The sequence below is a fragment of the Hakea prostrata genome, chromosome 2 (assembly GCF_041222555.1).
Source record: "Hakea prostrata isolate BN-2017 chromosome 2, UWA_Hpros_2, whole genome shotgun sequence".
NCBI classification, from domain to species: domain Eukaryota; kingdom Viridiplantae; phylum Streptophyta; class Magnoliopsida; order Proteales; family Proteaceae; genus Hakea; species Hakea prostrata.
In genome coordinates, this window is record NC_142601.1 from 37226405 (window position 1) to 37244413 (window position 18009).

General features: G+C 39.1%; 1 protein-coding gene across 1 annotated transcript; it reads left to right on the forward strand.

The window, feature by feature from the left end:
* The first annotated feature begins 6969 nt into the window (after positions 1-6969).
* Positions 6970-10878, forward strand: LOC149024290 (protein trichome birefringence-like 34). The gene is made up of 5 exons (XM_089142921.1): positions 6970-7483; positions 7589-7772; positions 7883-8079; positions 9936-10094; positions 10239-10878. The coding sequence occupies exons 1-5, from the start codon at positions 7029-7031 to the stop codon at positions 10624-10626; spliced, it is 1383 nt and encodes a 460-aa protein (XP_088999047.1). The 5' UTR covers positions 6970-7028; the 3' UTR covers positions 10627-10878.
* The last annotated feature ends 7131 nt before the right edge of the window (positions 10879-18009 follow it).

An 18009-nucleotide genomic window follows, 5' to 3' on the forward strand; every position in this document is an offset into this window, starting at 1 on the left:
TTCCAAATTTGAATTTGAATTTGAATTTTGACTGGGAAAGGAGAGTTCAAAATTTGAATTTGAATTCGAAGTTCGGGTGGTGTGGGAAAATTCAAAATTTGAATTGGAATTGGGATTTCGGGTGGCATGGGAGATTTCAAAAGTTGAATTTGAATTTGAAAAGAGATTATCAGCTGTAACTATGGTGGGAGTGGAGTGAGAGTGGGAAGGGTGGTTAAGAGGTTGAGTTGCAAAGGGAAACTTGGTTTCCTCAAAAACTACATGTCTAGAGATGTAGGATCGGCCAAGAGTTGGATCATAACATACATACCCCTTGTGTGAGTTGCTGTATCCAAGAAAAATGCATTGCCTGGAGCGATATTGCAGCTTGTTTTTTATATAAGGTCGTAACCAAGGAAAACATGCACATCCGAATATTCTGAGAAATGAAAGATCTGGATCTTTGTGATTTAACACCTGAAATGGAGATTTATTCCCAAGTACTGGTGTAGGCATTATGTTAATTAAGAAGACGACCGTTTCAAAGGCGGCTGGCCAGAAAATAAGGGGGACTGAAGCACGAGCCATAAGAGCGAGACCTGTTTCTACTATATGTCTATGCTTCCGTTCCGCTCTCCCATTCTGTTCAAAAGTGTGTGGGCATGAATACTGATGAAATATACCATTCTCTTTAAAAAAAAATGATCAAATATTCATATTCCTTGGCACCATCAGATTGAAAAACTTGAATCTTGGAATTAAAGACATTGGCTGCATAATAATAGAATTGCTTGAATACTAAAATTGCATCAGAACGACGTACAAGTGGAAAAATCCATGTAAATCTACTGTAATCATCCAAGAAAGAAATATAATAACTGTAACCTTGCGTAGATGGTGATGGAGAGGGGCCCCAAATATCAGAGTGCAATAATTGGAATTGAGATACTGCCCTTGATTTATTCAACTTGAAAGGCAATTTATGCGATTTTTCCATCTGGCATAGGACACACAAAACTGGTGAAATAGATGAAGGTTGGAGCAAGCTAGAAATGCGAAAGAGAGAATCCAAAGTTCTCTTCGACGGATGTCCTAATCGGTCATGCCACACTTCTTGAGACACACATTCGCTGAGATGAATAGAGGGAGATGCGGATGATGGATGAAAGCGATAGAGGCCAGCTTCAATTGATCCTCGAAGTAGAACAGTCCCCGTTTTGAGATCCTTCACAAAGCACGAACTTGGATGAAATTCCATATAAACGTCATTATCATGTGTAAATTTACTCACAGAGAGCAAATTTTTAGTAATAGACGGAACATGTAGCACTTTAAATAAAGTAAGAATTTTAGAAGGCGTTGATAGAGAAGCACTTCCAATATTTTTTATATGCAAACCTGAACCATTACCAATGTGAAGTTGATCATACCATGGTAAGCATTGTTGTATCCATGTGGATTACATTGGATGTAACATGATGAGTGGCACCTGAGTCAGGGTACCAAGAAAGATCAAATGAAGCCATGGGTCATGCCAAGAAAGCTTCTGGAGAAGAATTCAGCTTGGAAGCATTGTCACCTGGTGCATAGCGAAAACAACATTGCACCGCTGTATGATTAGTTTTGTTGCCAATTTGACAAGCAACCATAGGCGTAGGGAGGAGAGGTGGAAGATGTTTTGCATGGCGACCACGATTGTAGTAACCTCGAGCTCGTCCTCTGCCATAGCTGTGAAAGGGGCCACGATTGCGGTTAGTGGGTGGCGGGGTTGATCTGGTGGATAGATTAACTTCTGATGAAGGCAAGTCAAGTTGTTGTCTTGTTTGGTCTTTGAAAATTTCTTGATTCAGTAAAAGGCCTTTGAAATCATCAAGGGGAAGAGGGTCAAGACGGGAGGTAATTGAGGTGGCAAAGGATGCATATTCATGGCCTAGGCCATGAAGCATTGTGAGGATAATATCCGCATCGAAACGCGAGTGAGCAGGCGGGGCAAGATGATCAACAATAGATTTAATCTTCTGAACATAGTCGGCCATAGAAGAGTGGCCTTTGCGAATTTGCAAAAGTTGGTATTTCAATTGCATTATGCGGGCTTGGGATTGGGAGGCATAAGTCCGTTCAAGGGAATTCCAAGCAGTGTGGGAAGTGGTGAGATCAACGATTTGAGAAAGAGCACTTTCAGAAAGGGATGAAATGATCCAAGATAAGATCATCTGGTCTTGCTTGCGCCATTGAGAATATGCAGGGTTAGGAATGGAGGTTGATGTGGGTGATGTGGTGGAGGGATTGGGTATGGTGTGAGGAGGAGCTGGATTGGTTCCATCGACATAGCCATAAAGGTCATGTGCATGAAGTAGAGGAAGAAATTGAGATTTCCAGAGGAGATAGTTGCTTCAATCAAGCTTTACAGGTAGGAGAGAAACGATGTTGGTAGGTGAAATCAGAGAAGAAGCCATGGCAGTGGTGGAGCTGGTCCTGAGGATCATGTAGACGGCGGTCAAAGGCTGAAAAACTGATACCAAGTTAGATTTTTGTTTGAGAGAGAATTCTTCCACACTCAGATTAGTGAGTAGGAGGTGTATATTAATATTAGATGAATTACAATTCAAATATTTGAGTTTGAACTACAACTTGTTTACAACCAAACTCTACAATTTGTTGATCGATTGGAGATAAGATCAATCAAGGATAGAGCTAGTTACGGTGGATTTGAATTTGAATTTGAATTCAGAGACTTATCCTTTACAGACCTTCCTCACAATTAAAACAAATAATAGAAACAATAGAGAGAATAGATCAATGAAGTATATGATTGAATACTAATCTTGTATAAGAAGAATTAATGGAGAAACTTTGCTTGGATGCTCGGATGCTTGGAATCAACCTTGGGCTTAAAGAGGAGGCTCTAGGGTTTTTCTCACATTCTCCAAAAGTTAAGAGGCAAAGTGTTTAGGTTTAGTCCGAAGTTACATATATATAGGGCTTCAAAACCTAAAACTTCCAAAAATACACAATTCTGCCCCAAGGTTGCTTTGGTTGATGGCATCGACCAAAGGTTTTCCCCCTTGCAAGTTGCTGAATTTTGGTCTCCAAAAGCCAAAATCACCACTTGGGTTCTCAACCAACTTAAAGAAGGGTCTAACCTGACTTCATAGGACCTCCCAAAGGTGTCCACACTGTACTCAAGGTCCACTTCCCAAGTCCAATTCATTCAAGTCACCTCTTCTTCCAATCCATACGGGGTTTCCATACTAGGATCTTTATTATCAGCAACTATGGATTCTAGGTCAAACCTAATAGGTTCAAATTTGAATGGTCCTCAGCTGTCTTCTACCTTGACTTCGGGTTTTCGGTTCTATGTTATGGATTTCCGGATTGGGATTTTTTGCGGGATTTCACATCAAGCCTTTCGAGAAACTTCTTAGCTTTCTCTAAGTCGGCCTTCATGAATACTAGAGCAAAGAAGAAGAGCACTTCAAACTTTTGCTGATAGTCTAAGACCGATAGAGGTCCTTGTTGAAGTGCCATGAATTCCGCTTCCTTAGAGTCCCTTACCGATACCAGAAAGTAGTTCTAACATAATGCTTTCTTGAATATCTCTCATGTCACTACCGGATGTTGTGCCTCCAAGATAGGTTGTGTGGCATACCACTACGCAATCGGCTTCATGTTGCAACTTTTGTTCGGCACTAGGATCTTTTGCCTCTCATTACACCTTGTTAAGGACTCTTAGTCTTTCCTTCTTATCATAAGGGTACTTTAGGTAACCTACAATGTATTTCACTTTATAAAAGTATCTGTACTACCTCATTACCAAAATAATAAAAGTGTATCAGAAACATAACATGGTATCGAGCTGTTCATACGGCTCTCTACCCTAATTGTTTGTTCGAGCGTTTCTGGTTCTGGTCATGGCGTCTCTTCCAGTGTCACTTCCGGCGTCTTCTTCCGCTGTTATTGCTTTAAATTTTGGTTCTAGTCTTCCTATTAAGCTGGATTCAACGAATTTTCTCTTGTGGAGAGCACAATTCCTACCTTTTCTTCGTGGATACAAGCTGCTTGGGTTTCTTGATGGTTCGAATCCTCGTCCTCTGAATGATTCCTCGTCTGATCTCGTGTCGATTTTGGAATCACAAAGGCTTTGGGATCGCCAAGATCAACTTATTCTTGGATTCTTGGTGTCGTCTCTCTCTACGCGTGTGTTGCCTCATGTAATTTCTGCTAACACGTCTGCTGAAGCGTGGAATGCTTTGAACACAATTTTTGCTTCTAGTTCCCAATCAAGGATTCTTGATTTGAAAGATCGTCTATTCCATGTTCAAAAAGGATCTTCTACTGTTGCTGATTATTTGCTTGAGGTTAGATCCTTCTCAGATGCTTTGGTTGCGGTTAATTCCCCTGTTTCAGATAGTGATTTTGTGTTAGCAACACTTCGTGGTCTTGGAGAGGAATTTAACGATTTTTCCACATCTATGCGACTTCGAGCTGAGTTGGTTTCGTTTGATGCGTTATCTGGATTACTTTTGTCTCAAGAACTACATATGCAGCGGTCAGCTTCTGCCTTTGTGTCGTCTATTTTGACAGCAAATCTTGCAACTCAAGGATCCTCTCATCGACAAAATAATTTTGATTCTTCTCGGTTTGTTTCGAATTCCCCATCTGTATCAAGATCTGGTGATACTTCTAATTGGAATCGTCGATCATGGAATCGACGTGGTGGTCGCTCTAGTGGTCGATTTGGGTCTAGAGCTCGTGGTTGTAACAATGAATCTGGTTCTGTAGTTTCTGATTCTCGCAGTACTGAAGCTGCTCCTTCTTTCTTCAATGAATCGCGTCTCATTTGTCAATTGTGTGATGCTCCAGGCCATAAATCCAAGCAGTGTCCACAACACTTCAATCATGCGTTTGTAGGTAAATTCTTGTGTTCGTCAGTTGTTCTTTCTTCTAAGAAAATTTATGATAAATCAGTATGGGTCTTGGACATTGGGTCTAATTTTTATTTGACTGCAGACCTAGCAAATCTGGCTATTCAGGAGCCATATACAGGAACTGAAAATATTTTCATAGGTAATGGTCAGGCTCTTCCTATCTCTCATATTGGTGCTTTCTCATTTACAGCATCTGGTAGAGATTTTATACTGACAAGTCTCCTATGTCTACCTCATTACCAAAATAATAAAAGTGTATCAGAAACATAACACACCTCAAGTGGAAAAAGGCTTTTTCCATCTCTCAACCATTTGTTCGGAAACAAAGCATCTTTGGTGATTCCGGTAAATGGTGAAAGATGGAGCTTAAGGAAGTGCTCCATGAGTTTGGTATAAGGTCCCAAATCAATGATTCCATCATTCACTCCTTAAGCGGAAGTTCCGGCACCATGAGTTTGTGGTGCATGGCGGTTTCACTAGTGACTAAATGTTGAAAATGATGACATGGATGCCTCTAGGCCCTAAAAACGAGTTTTAGAACATTTTATAGAGTGAAATTCTGTCTTCACCATAGCAATTTACTATAGTTTTCCATCTTTGACCTCATGCTATAAACTGTTAAGTCTTTGCCAATTGAACCAACCGCTTTTTGTCTTCCATAAATAAAATGTTCAATGCATTTATTTTCTTTTCCCGATCCAAAAGATTTTCCTTTTTGTAAAATCTCATTCAAAAGATGGGGGCGAGAGAGAGGTGGGGTGGGGGTTTTAAAATCTGATCCAAAAGATAATTTCATCGTTTCCATTTACCAGCAACCAGGTTTGAAAATTTATTTATTTTTCTTCCATAAAGAGCAACGGGGTGTCAATCACTTTCAAAGTTCATTACCAACGACTGGGTTTGATTCAGTCAATTTAATGTTCCTTCAGAATATATCATTTTCAAACTCTCTTTAAAATAAATAAAAAAAACCGTCCACATCATGAGTCATGACCCAAATTAAACGAGATAATGAGGCAAGCGAAGTTGGATTTTGATGGCTGAACCACCTTAACCTAATTCATATAAACAATAACGAACCTCATTTACTCAAATTACGAAAATAGCCTAACACCATAACCTGATTCCAATATTCTAAAATGAATAATTCGGGATAATTATTGATCTTTAATTTTTTTTAATAAAATTACATATCAAATCCTGTATTTTGTGAAATTACTATTACACTCCAATTTGAATGTTGTTAAGTGGCTGTTAGGTATTAGTGTACAAAAGACCATTTTATCATTCTTCAAGCTTAAGTATTAATACATAAAGTCCATCCCATTATTAAAATGAGATATACATAAAAACTATAACTTATCGCTGAGTCATGGACAAATTATCAGCTTTGGTGGCGACTTCAATTTGAGAAAGAATCAAGAGATAAAGTTCAAGGGAGGGGATAGGTTTACTATGTAGTCATATTCCAATAATTTTTCTTGAGAATCTATTTCGATGCCTTGACCCCAGCGCTACACCTGTAATGCACTAACTACTATGCCAAGGCACACCCTAAAGCACAAGTTTTAGGGTGTAACTCTATTGCTCATTCTCTAGCTGGGAAGACAGTTATCTTGGCAGGAAGGACTAACTGGCCACTTTCCACCTTTTGATTGTTGGATTTGTAACTCCTTGTTTTCTTCTTGTCCTTTGGAATAAAACTTGTTTCAAAAAAAAAAAAAAAAAAAAAAAAACCTAAAGCACAAGCTTTGATAAGTAATTTTAAAAAAATGCATAAAAATAATTCTAATTTAGCTATAGAGGAGGAAGGCAATAGTAATTACCTCTAATTTTCTGATTTCCAAAAAATCAACTTACCCCTAATTTCTTTTGCATACGTATGATGTCATAATTCTATTGATTTCTATGAACATTATAGACATTCCATCCAATTCCAAGTTGACCAAGCTCATGCCTGTTTGTTGATTAGTACGTTTCATATGAACCTTTTTAAATTTCTAGTCATGAATCTCATTTTAATATGCTTCTTCGTTGGATCTTACGCATCATTATTTAATGAAGCAGCCAAAGAATGATAAATAACACAGATCTCTCAAAGCTTAAAGGCAGCAGCAGCTAATGGATTCACCAAAGAAGACAAACTTAATGGGAAGGAAACGACTAGCTATTCCAGTTATGGCATGGGGAATCAGGAATCGTTTTCAATCTCTTCTGATCATTCTTATCACCTTCTTGATCTTTGCCACCATCTACCTTACAGGGAAGAACACTACGCAATCATCTCAGGAATCTGGTGACTCACCTTCCCAGTGCAATTTGCTTTCTGGTAATCTCACCAGAAAGAACAACTCGCAGTTATTCGAGAGTGTTGCAGTAGAGGGATATTCCGGTGACTCGTCGCCTCAGTGCGATTATTTTTCTGGGAAATGGGTTTATGATAACTCATCTCACCCTCTATATCACTGGAGTCAATGCACTTTCATTTCAGACCAAGTTGCTTGTGAGAAGTTTGGAAGAATGGATACAAACTATCAGAACTGGAGATGGCAACCACACCAATGTGATATTCCAAGGTTCTTAATTAATTTCAACTTCTTTTTTCCTCTCCTTTATCTCTTTTAAATTTTGATTTCTAGTTGTTCAATATCTGATGGTAATTAATTTGTGTTGATGAAAAGGTTCAATGCCACAGACTTTCTGGAGAAGATGAGAAATAAAAGGTTAGTTTATGTTGGTGATTCTCTTAATAGAGGTCAATGGGTATCGATGGCTTGCCTTCTGGAATCTCAAATCCCTGATCAAAATCAGAAATCCATCGAATGGGGTGGAAACGAAGGTTCTTTGATCATGTTCAAAGCAAAGGTGAGTGAGTGTTCAACTTGGATTACAGAACCGTGTTGAAACAGATAACTGAAGTTTTCATTTTTTTTTATTGAAGATTGAAACACTCTTTGTTGATGTAAATTAATTAGGAATATAATGCATCAATTGAGTTCTACTGGGCTCCTCTTCTACTGGAATCCAATTCAGATCATCCATTTAATCATCGTTTAGAAGATCGATTTGTTAGAATTCAAGCAATTGAGAAGCATGCCAAGCACTGGACAGATGCAGACGTACTCGTCTTTAATTCTTATCTTTGGTGGAGAAGACCCAAAATGAAGCTTCTGTAAGTAGAATCATTCTCATAACACCCACACAGTTTCTTTATTTTAATTTTGTTCATTGGGTTTTTCTTTTTCTTTTTTTCTTTGGCGTCTTGATCGTTTGTGGCGTGCGTTGAACTTGTAGTTGCGTGCGCTGAAATGCTTTCAGTTGTCCAGTAGAGCAAGTAATCAGGTGTAGACGTTTATAGAATTTCTTATTTTAGAGTCTTCCCGAAGAAAAGACATTAAGAATTTGAGTAAAATTTTTCTTGGCCAAAAAAAATTGAGTAAATTACATATACAGTTGTTTCTAAAAATAACTATTATGTTTACATGCCGTCAAATGTATCTTATTCGAATTTTTTTGGGTAATCTACAATTGGAATTTTTAAGGGGTCTACATTATTTTAGTAAATAAAAAATTAATATTTTGAATTTACTTTCCTTCTAGTATTCATAAAAATTGATTAAAAATATACAATTAATTTTTATTGTTAAAATATCTTTATAATTTATTTTTATTTTTTTCAAAGACTTATTTGGATACTAAAATTTTGATATCTTCTATCTACCTGTGCTCAAGATTTAGGTAAGTTAAAGAAAAGAAATTGAAATGAAATAAGTTATATTTTTTCTTTTGTCATAATCAAAATTGTCTCAAAGACTAAATCGATAAGCCAAAAGGATAGAAGGGTTCCTAGAAGAATCCGGATCATCACCCCGTCAAGGGAGTACTCTGGCTTTTCTGACGGCTTTATCACCACAAATTCGGTGGGATCCACAGATAAAAATAAAAAAGTAAAAAATAAAAAAGTATGGAAGGATGGAGGTACAAATCCAACACCTCCTTGGATTTGTTGTCTCTACGTAAGAGATTATCACTATCCGCAAGAAACATGTCTATTATCCTTTATATTTCAAACTAAATATTAATCCCACTTTTATTTTTACGATATGTTATTTTCAAGATTTTCATATTATCCTCTATTACCTTTAATTTTTTGATAATAAAGAGAAAATAAATAAATGAAGAATTAAAAAGAATGCCTTAGATTTGAACCTCCGTCCTTTTACACGTTTTTCTCGTACTATCCCCTCTACCTATGGGCCTCGATCTTTGTGAATAACTTGAAATGATAAAAAAATAATAATAATAAATAAAATATTTTTTCAATTTGACTTTTTTCTCACTTTTAAGACAGCTACCTTAAGTATTCTTTTTTTTAATATATTTATTTTATTTACATCCCCTATCCATCATTCCATCTTTTACCTAGAGGACGTTATAATATAATAAGTTAATTCTAGAAGGTATGAATGTAATTGTTCAAACCTTGGGGCTTGGAGATGTATGCATAATCTACCTTAAAAATTTATGATCATTTAAAGAGAAAATATAATTTGAAATTTTCAAATCTTTCAAGTCAAAATGAACTTCTTTTGAATGATCTCTCTTCTTCATCTTTTGATGATATCGTTCATGAACCCATCTTAATCTTTTGTCAATAATGTCATATGTTGCATCAATGCTATTTATGAAGTTAGGCGATTTGTCTTGCTTGGTATACCAGCAATTGCTATCATGAACAGTTTTTTCAAAAATATATATTTTTTCATTAATTTTTACTATTAAATTTTATTTTAAACCTCAAATTATCCTTAATTAAAAATATATATTAATTTAAATTCTAAATTACCCTCAATTATTGTAGTAGTTAAAATCTTAAATTACCTCAATTGATATTTTTGTTAAAACCTAAAATACTCTCAATTATTTTAATAGTTAAAACCTTCAATTAGCTTTATTATTAAAAGTTTTGTAAAGTTGAAATTATGCAACAATTCTAATCGAGAATTGGATGGAAATGGTGTATTTCAGGTGGGGATCTTTTGATAGTCCTGACGGCATCTACAAAGAGGTAGAAATGCTTCGCAGCTTTGAAATGGCTCTGAAGACTTGGTCAGATTGGGTTGAGATCCATGTGAATCATAACAAGACCAAATTATTCTTTGCGGGTTTGTCTCCAACGCATTTGTGGTAAGAAAACTTAATTTCTTCAAAATATAATTCTTCACATGAAAACTGAAAACTGACTTCTTCTTTTTCTTTTTATCCCTTATTTTTGCTGATACAAGAAAGTTGAAGTCACATATGTTTTTTTTTTTTTTCTTTTTCTAATAGGAATTATGAGTGGATCGATGGAGGAGAGGGGAACTGTTACAATGAAACAGAGCCCATAACAAAGGAAGGACATTGGGGTGGGGGATCAGATGCAAGGATGATGAGAATAGTGGAAGAAACGATCAAGAAGTTGGAGAAGAGAGGAGTGGTGGTGCAGAATCTGAACATCACTCAGATGTCAGAGTACCGGAAAGACGCCCACCCTTCCATATACAAGAAGCATTGGGAATACATCTCACCGGAGCGGCTCGCCAATCCCTCATCTTATGCTGATTGCATCCATTGGTGCCTTCCTGGTGTACCAGACACCTGGAATGAGATCCTCTCTACGCTCATTTTTCCTCCTCTTCCTTCTTCTACTTCTTCTAATTCTTCTTCTTCTTCTTAGGCCTTCTTTGTTTCTATGTAAATTTGTTCATTTTGGTTATCTTCCATTGTTCTTCAACAAGATGTAAAAAAAGAAAAAACTTACAAGATCAAGGTAAGAATTTTTTATAAATTTTTTGCCATGTGATTATTGGGTAAAATTATGTATGATAACATTGGAATTTAAACTTATCATGCATTCTTTTTTCCTCCTAACAGTTAAATAAATTACATGTACATGGCATGAATAAATCATCGCCCTTTGTTCTTTATGGGTAAGGATCTATGTAACTTTGTTCAGGAATTTTTCTTCACAAGTTATATGCCCTTTCATATTAATGTTACATATCTTTGCTTAATTCCTAAAGTGAATTAGCTCGAAAATGTAGATCACTTCAGACCGATAAGCATGTGTAATATATCCAGCAAGGTAGTGAGCAAGGTTATAGCAGCATATATGGCTGAAACCTCATTTGGACTCTATCATCTCCCCAGTTCAGTCAGCATTCATATCGGGACGAATTATATCTGATAATGTGGTAGTGGCACATGAGGCCTTTCATTATATTGGGCAGAAAAAGGAGAAGAAGCACATCATGGCTATCAAATTAGATATGATGAAAGCATTTGACCGTGTTGGAATTTATTGATTTGATTAATAAATTAAATGCCCAAGGGCAATATTGGAAACTCACTATTAGGGCGGTTACAAAATAGGTTATATATTTTAGTAACCACCGCATTGGTGAGTAAGTAACGGAGTAATTCATTCGCACGAGCGAATCTCTGAGAAACGGCGGCTCCATCTCTCTCTCCCTCTCTCTTAGAATCGCAGGCTTAGATTTTCTTCTTTGCTAGTATTTGATCTTCATTCCATTAATCCACGGCATTTGGGTTGTGGATATTATTCCCTTTCCCTGTGATTGAGGAATCTCGCCGGTAAACCTTTGGTGGTGGAACAAGAACGTGAATCTAAACTTCCGCTGTGAATACTTCAAGTAAGGGAAAGCGAATTCAGGTAAGGAATTTTTTCCCCATCAATTAATTGAATTGAATTACTTTTGATGTATTACCAACATTGGCATCAGAGCCATTGGTTCCCACGTTTATTGTTCCTCCCCATTGTTTAATTTTATTGTATGGATCCAATGGGAGGATCAAGGGTTTAATACGAAACCCATGGGAGAATTGATAGGGTTTTTGGAAACCTTTATTTTTGATTCGGATCCGAGTGGGAGGATCCCTGTGAATTCTCCTAATGAAGATTTGCATGAATTGATAATCCATGATGATAATTTTTGTTAATAATTATTGTTGGATTTGTTTCATGTGTTTTTGGATGAATTTTTGTAAGAAAAAAAAAACGTGATTTTCCGTTTTTTTTGAAAAAAATTTCGTTCAAAGAAAAAAAAAATCGTTAAATGGGGAATTGACGTCTGTGTACCAGACGGATGCTGAGAAGGTGAGCCATCTCAGAATCCGTTTGGTCACGGGGGCTCGGAATCCGTTTGGTCACGAAGCCGGACGGACTCTCGGATGGTGCGCCATCTCGGAGTCTGTCCGGTCCACGGAGCTCAGACGGACTCTCGGGACGGTGCGCCGTCTCGGAATCCCGTCTGGTCACGAAAATGCGTGAAGACTGTCCGTCTGGTGAGACGGCAGTCCATCTGGGCTGATGGACTCCAGACGGAGAGCCGTCTTGGAATCTGTCTCAGACGGATTGTCAGACGGTGATCCGTCTCAGAATCCGTCTGAGTTTTTTGTCCAATTTTGAATGTGTTTCTATTTATTGGACATCAATGGCTCACAATCTATGTGATGTTTGAGCATTAAGGGCCTAATGGGGCCTAGTGGGAGCTAATGAGGTAGAAGTGTTCTGTGTGAACCACCTCATAGCTTTAACATGATTGCATGTTTTATTTTAATAAAACTATTTTTTTATTTATGGGTCTATCAATCATGTTTCTTGCACAGAATGAAGTTAGTGTATAAGTCTATGTGGGTTTGCATGAGAATTTGATTGAATGTTTTTTAGCATCTCTTTTGGTTTAAGTGCTTATCCCATAGGTTGACTATGCTAGTGTGATTTTTGTTGCATGAGTTGTGTTTTATGCTAGATTTATTGAACTCATTCTTGTATGTAATATCTCTAGAAAAATGGCTGCTACCAAGAGCATTGTTGCTGACCTCACTAAAGGAGATAAGCTGAATGAGAGGAATTATGACCTCTGGCACCGAAAGGTGCAATATCTCCTGGAAGAGCAGGATATGCTAGAGACCATAAACCAGACCATGAACCCACCTGAGGAAGGTACCACTGCACAGCATCGCAGGGACCTTGATATATACAATGCTTGGAAGAGGAAAGACCGGGTAGCCAGGATTACAATCCTGAGCTCCATGAGGGATGACCTGATGCTTCGTTATGAGAAGCATAGGACTGCAAAGTCTTTGTGGGAGGCTGTGAAGTTCCAGTATGGAGGGACTTCCACCACAAGAGGCCGCCAGCTCGGACTCACTTTTGACGGTTATAAGATGCGCCAGGGTCACACCATGAGGCAGCATATAACCATCATGTCTAACATGATTAGTGAGTTGAGCGCATGTGGGCGCCAGAAGACTGATGAGGAGCAAGTCTCCGCAGTCATCAGGTCATTGCCAAAGACTTGGGAGCATATGAAGATCTTCTTGACTCATGCTGATGAGGTTAAGACTTTCGATCAAGCTGCCAAGCACCTTGAGCTTGATGAGGATCGAATGTTGGCCGATACCCCTCAAACTGATGTGTTTGCTGCTGAAGCTAGCACTAGTAAGAGTGCAGGCTTCAAGCGCAAGAGAGAGAAAGCTCAACCTCAGCGGTCCAAGCAAAGTAACCGGGGGTGGGAACAAAAACAAGAGTGGGCCCAAGCGTTCAAGGGGGACTAGTGCTTGGCAAGAAGAAATCAGCTTTGATTTGCTTCAAGTGCCGAAAGCCTGGTCATTTTGCTCATGATTGCACTGAGCAAGAGGTATGTACTGTGTGTTATACCTCATCTTGTTATGTAACAAGTTCTACTATGCTTGCTGAACTAAATCCTTTGTGGATTGTTGATCCAGGTGCGACAGAACACATAACAAGGGAACGCTCGAGCTTCGTGGAATACCGTCGTATTCCAAGAGGAAGCAAAAGGATAACGATGGGGAACAGCTCAAGCGTGGAGGTTCATGGCATAGGCACATGCAAATTAGTTTTGCGAGGTGGCCAGACGCTGTTACTCCATGATGTGCTGTATGCTCAGACATTCGGCGAAATCTTGTTTCTGTTATTTATCTTTTAAGACATGGTTTTAGAATTGTATTTGAAAACAATTCTTTGGTTTTGTATCTGGGTGATACAGTTTATGGTTATGGTTTTCTTGATAATGGTTTCATTGTATTAGATACAATTGATTATTCATTTATTCTAGTAATGCTTTTGTTTGCCAAAATACTGTGTGTATTGATTCTAATTTGTGGCATGCTAGACTAGGACATATTGGCTTAGATAGGATGAACAGGTTGGCAAGAGAAGGTCTCTTAGGCCAAGGTTCACTATCTGATTTGCCAACCTGTGAGTCATGTCTAGCAGGAAAAGCAACTAGAAAACCATTTAAAAAGGCTTTGAGAGCCTCTCTTCCTTTAGAACTTATCCATTCAGATGTGTGTGGACCCATGAATGTGCATACTAGAAAAGGACAGTCATATTTCATCACATTCATAGATGACTATACAAGGTATGGTCACATTTATCTAATTTCTCATAAGTCAGAAGCTCTGGAATGTTTTAAGAAATTCATGAGCTTGGTTGAGAATCAGTTAGATAAAAGGATTAAAACTCTTAGAACGGATAGAGGTAGAGAGTATCTCTCCGATATGTTCAAAGGGTTATGTGATGAAAAGGGGATATCTAGACAACTCACTATTCCAGGGACTCCACAGCAAAATGGGGTTGCTGAGAGGAGGAATAGAACCTTGCTAGACATGGTGAGATCCATGATGGCGCGAGGCAAATCTACCCATCTCTTATTGGGGAGATGCTTTGCTGACTGCGGCCTATATCCTCAACAGAGTTCCAACCAAATCGGTTCCTTCCACACCATATGAGTTGTGGACCGGAAGGAAGCCAGATTTGAGTTACTTGCGCGCATGGGGATGTGCAGCATATGTTCACTCTACTTCTCACCAATATGGAAAGCTTGGACCCGGAGGAAGAAAGTGTATCTTTGTGAGATATTCTGAACCCTCAAAGGGCCATGTCTTCATTGGACTAGATGAGAGTGAGAGGAGAACGGAACTTGAGTCTAGGGATGCAACATTCTTGGAGAATGATTTTCCATCTCTTTCAGGAGTTAACAAAGAATCATCGGAATTCTTTGAGATACAAGATAGTGGTCTTGTCACTCCGGGGAATCGGATTCTGGATAATGAACACTGGGGTTCATCCGGAAGATCCTAGTGGGAGTGGGAGTGCAGATGTGATAGCTACCTTAGACGGTGAGCAATCCGACATGCACTTGCGCCGTAGTAGGCGCGGGCTAGTTCCTCGTCGACGTTTCGACATAGAGGATGAAGCCTACATGGTAACTCCTGAAGATATCGACTGTGAGATGATTTCAGTCAATGAGCATGAACCAAAGAGCGTGCAGGAAGCTCTTGCGGGGTCAAGCTCAAAGGAATGGTTAAAAGCAATAAAGGAAGAGTTGGAGTCGATGAAAGTTAATCATGTCTGGGACTTGGTTGACTTGCCGCCAGGCCGAAAGGCGATTGGGAACAAGTGGGTTCTCAAGATCAAAAGAAAGGCGGATGGATCTATTGAGAGATTCAAGGCTCGTTTAGTGGCTAAGGGCTACACCCAACGAGAGGGCGTTGATTATGAGGAAACTTTTTCCCCTGTGGTTAGGTTTGCCTCAATTCGCCTCATACTAGCCATTGTTGCTCAGTTGGACTTGGAGCTTTATCAGATGGATGTAAAAACTGCTTTTCTCAATGGAGAACTTGAGGAAGAGATCTATATGGATCAACCTCAAGGCTTTGAAGCACATGGACTTGAGCGCAAAGTGTGCAAGCTTAAGAAGTCCATATATGGCTTAAAGCAAGCATCTAGACAGTGGAATGTGCGCTTCCACCAAGCTATGATGGAAAATGGTTTTTCCATGCTTGAGGAAGACCACCGTGTTTACACCAAGAGATCCGATAATAATTATGTCATTCTGACACTGTACGTAGATGACATACTTATGGCTAGCAATAGCAAGGAGCTATTGGAAACCATTCAGAAATGGTTGTCCTCCGTATTTGATATGAAGGACATGGGTGAAGCAAGCTATGTGCTTGGTGTCAAGATTGTCGAAAATAGGCAAAAGAGATTCTTGGGTTTATCTCAAGAGACCTATATTGACAATGTCTTGACGAGATACCAAATGCTGCACAACTGCAAACCAATTGATACTCCAGTGGAGAAGGGTTTGCATTTGAGCCTTGATATGGGTCCTAAGACTCCAGAGGAGAAAACCAAGATGGAAAGAGTTCCATATTCCGGTGCGGTGGGTAGCCTTATGTACGCTATGATGTGTACTAGGCCGGATATTTGTTATGCGGTGGGTTTGGTTAGTCGATACCAATCAAACCCGGGCATAGAGCACTGGAAAGCGATCAAGAGGATATTGAGATATCTCGAGGAACGAGTAACTACATTTTGTGTTACCAAGGATCGGATTTGCGGTTAGTTGGCTATAGTGATGCCGACTGGGCTGGAGACATCAATGAGCTCAAATCAACCTCTGGATATGCTTTCTTGCTGAATGGCGGGGCCATTTCGTGGTGTAGCAAGAAGCGAGGCTTGTATATCCCTCTCGACCATGGAAGCGAGTATGTGGCATGCTCCGCTGCGGTTCAAGAGGCTGTTTGGTTGAGGAGATTCCTTCGACATACTTTGGGATTGTGATGACATCCAAAGAGGCTGCCCTTGTCTACTGTGATAGTACGGCAGCTCTTAGCTATGTCAAGGACCCCAAGTATCATGGGAAGACCAAACATATACAATTGAGATATCACTTTGTTAGAGACATTACATCAAGAAAGAAAGTTGTACTTAAGCACATATCTACTAGTTTGATGGTAGCTGACCCTCTTACCAAACCTATAGCCAAGGATGTTTTTATTTCTCATGTAAAATCCTTGGGCTTGCGTAGATTGTGACTTATTTTTGTACTGAGACTTTCTTATTAATGAATAATATGAGTTCATTCCAGCATTTTTATTATTCACTTTCTGTGTGATTGTGTTTCTTCTAGCATAAAACAACATATGTCAATAGGCAAGAGAATGGCTCACTCACACGAGCATTCGCCTCTGGCGCCTTGGAGGCGAGCAGAGATGAGACGGATTGTGAATGACTTTGTGTAGGTCAATTCATAATCATGATGTCGCCTTGATTTGGAATCAAGATGAGTTTCTCTATTGTGAAGAGAATCGACATGAATGTTCCCACTATTCATGTTGCCTATATGAGCCAGGTGCGAGTACTTTATGTGGCGCTAGGGTGGCGACAATAAAGTAACTCGGGTTAGGCGCAAGGGGTTGCGACTGGACTAAGACCTGTATGGTGTTGAGATGGACATACGTTCTATTGTATATAGAATGCTCCACCATAGCACATATATCATACTATGTGTGCTTAGCGATCATTGGAAATGAGAGGATGGATCCCTGCTCCTCTCATTGTGTGAGTCCTGGACCTTATGGTCCATTAGTGTTCTTAGTGACTTTCGACGACATCATGAAACGAAGGGTTGATGTGGCTACTTTGGGGTGTTACCTATGGTCATGATAGATTCGACCTAAAGGGGCACTACCGGGAAAGGAGTCAATCCTGAGTGTAGTGATGGTCCAGGGGCGAAAGGAAAGGTTTGATTCAACTGCACCCTAAAAAGTGTTTGCTGGCGCCAACTGTATGTGTTACAGTAGTGAACATTTTAAGGACAAGAAGGTGATCTCTCAGAGGGATCGAGATACCTTTAGTCTGGTGAGTTTGAATAAACCTAGGACACTGTGTTATACTAATGCTTATTTGATTTGTTTCTATGAGTGATGTGCCATTCTGGCCTTCTGGGAAGGTTTCTAGTTTGGGGCTCACGCGTGCAGGTATATCACCGGTCGCACAACCCATTTTGCCAGTATGATTGTGGATATTAGTGTCTGGGACACAGGTGGTCTATGTATCTGGGATACATAGTGAAGAGATCAATATATATGTATATCTGGGATATGCATGTGTGTTTGGGACACAAGAGGTCTATGTATCTGGGATACATAGCAGAGAGATTGAATGTGTATATCTGGGATATACAAGTGTGTCTGGGACACATTGAAAGATTAACACTTGCCC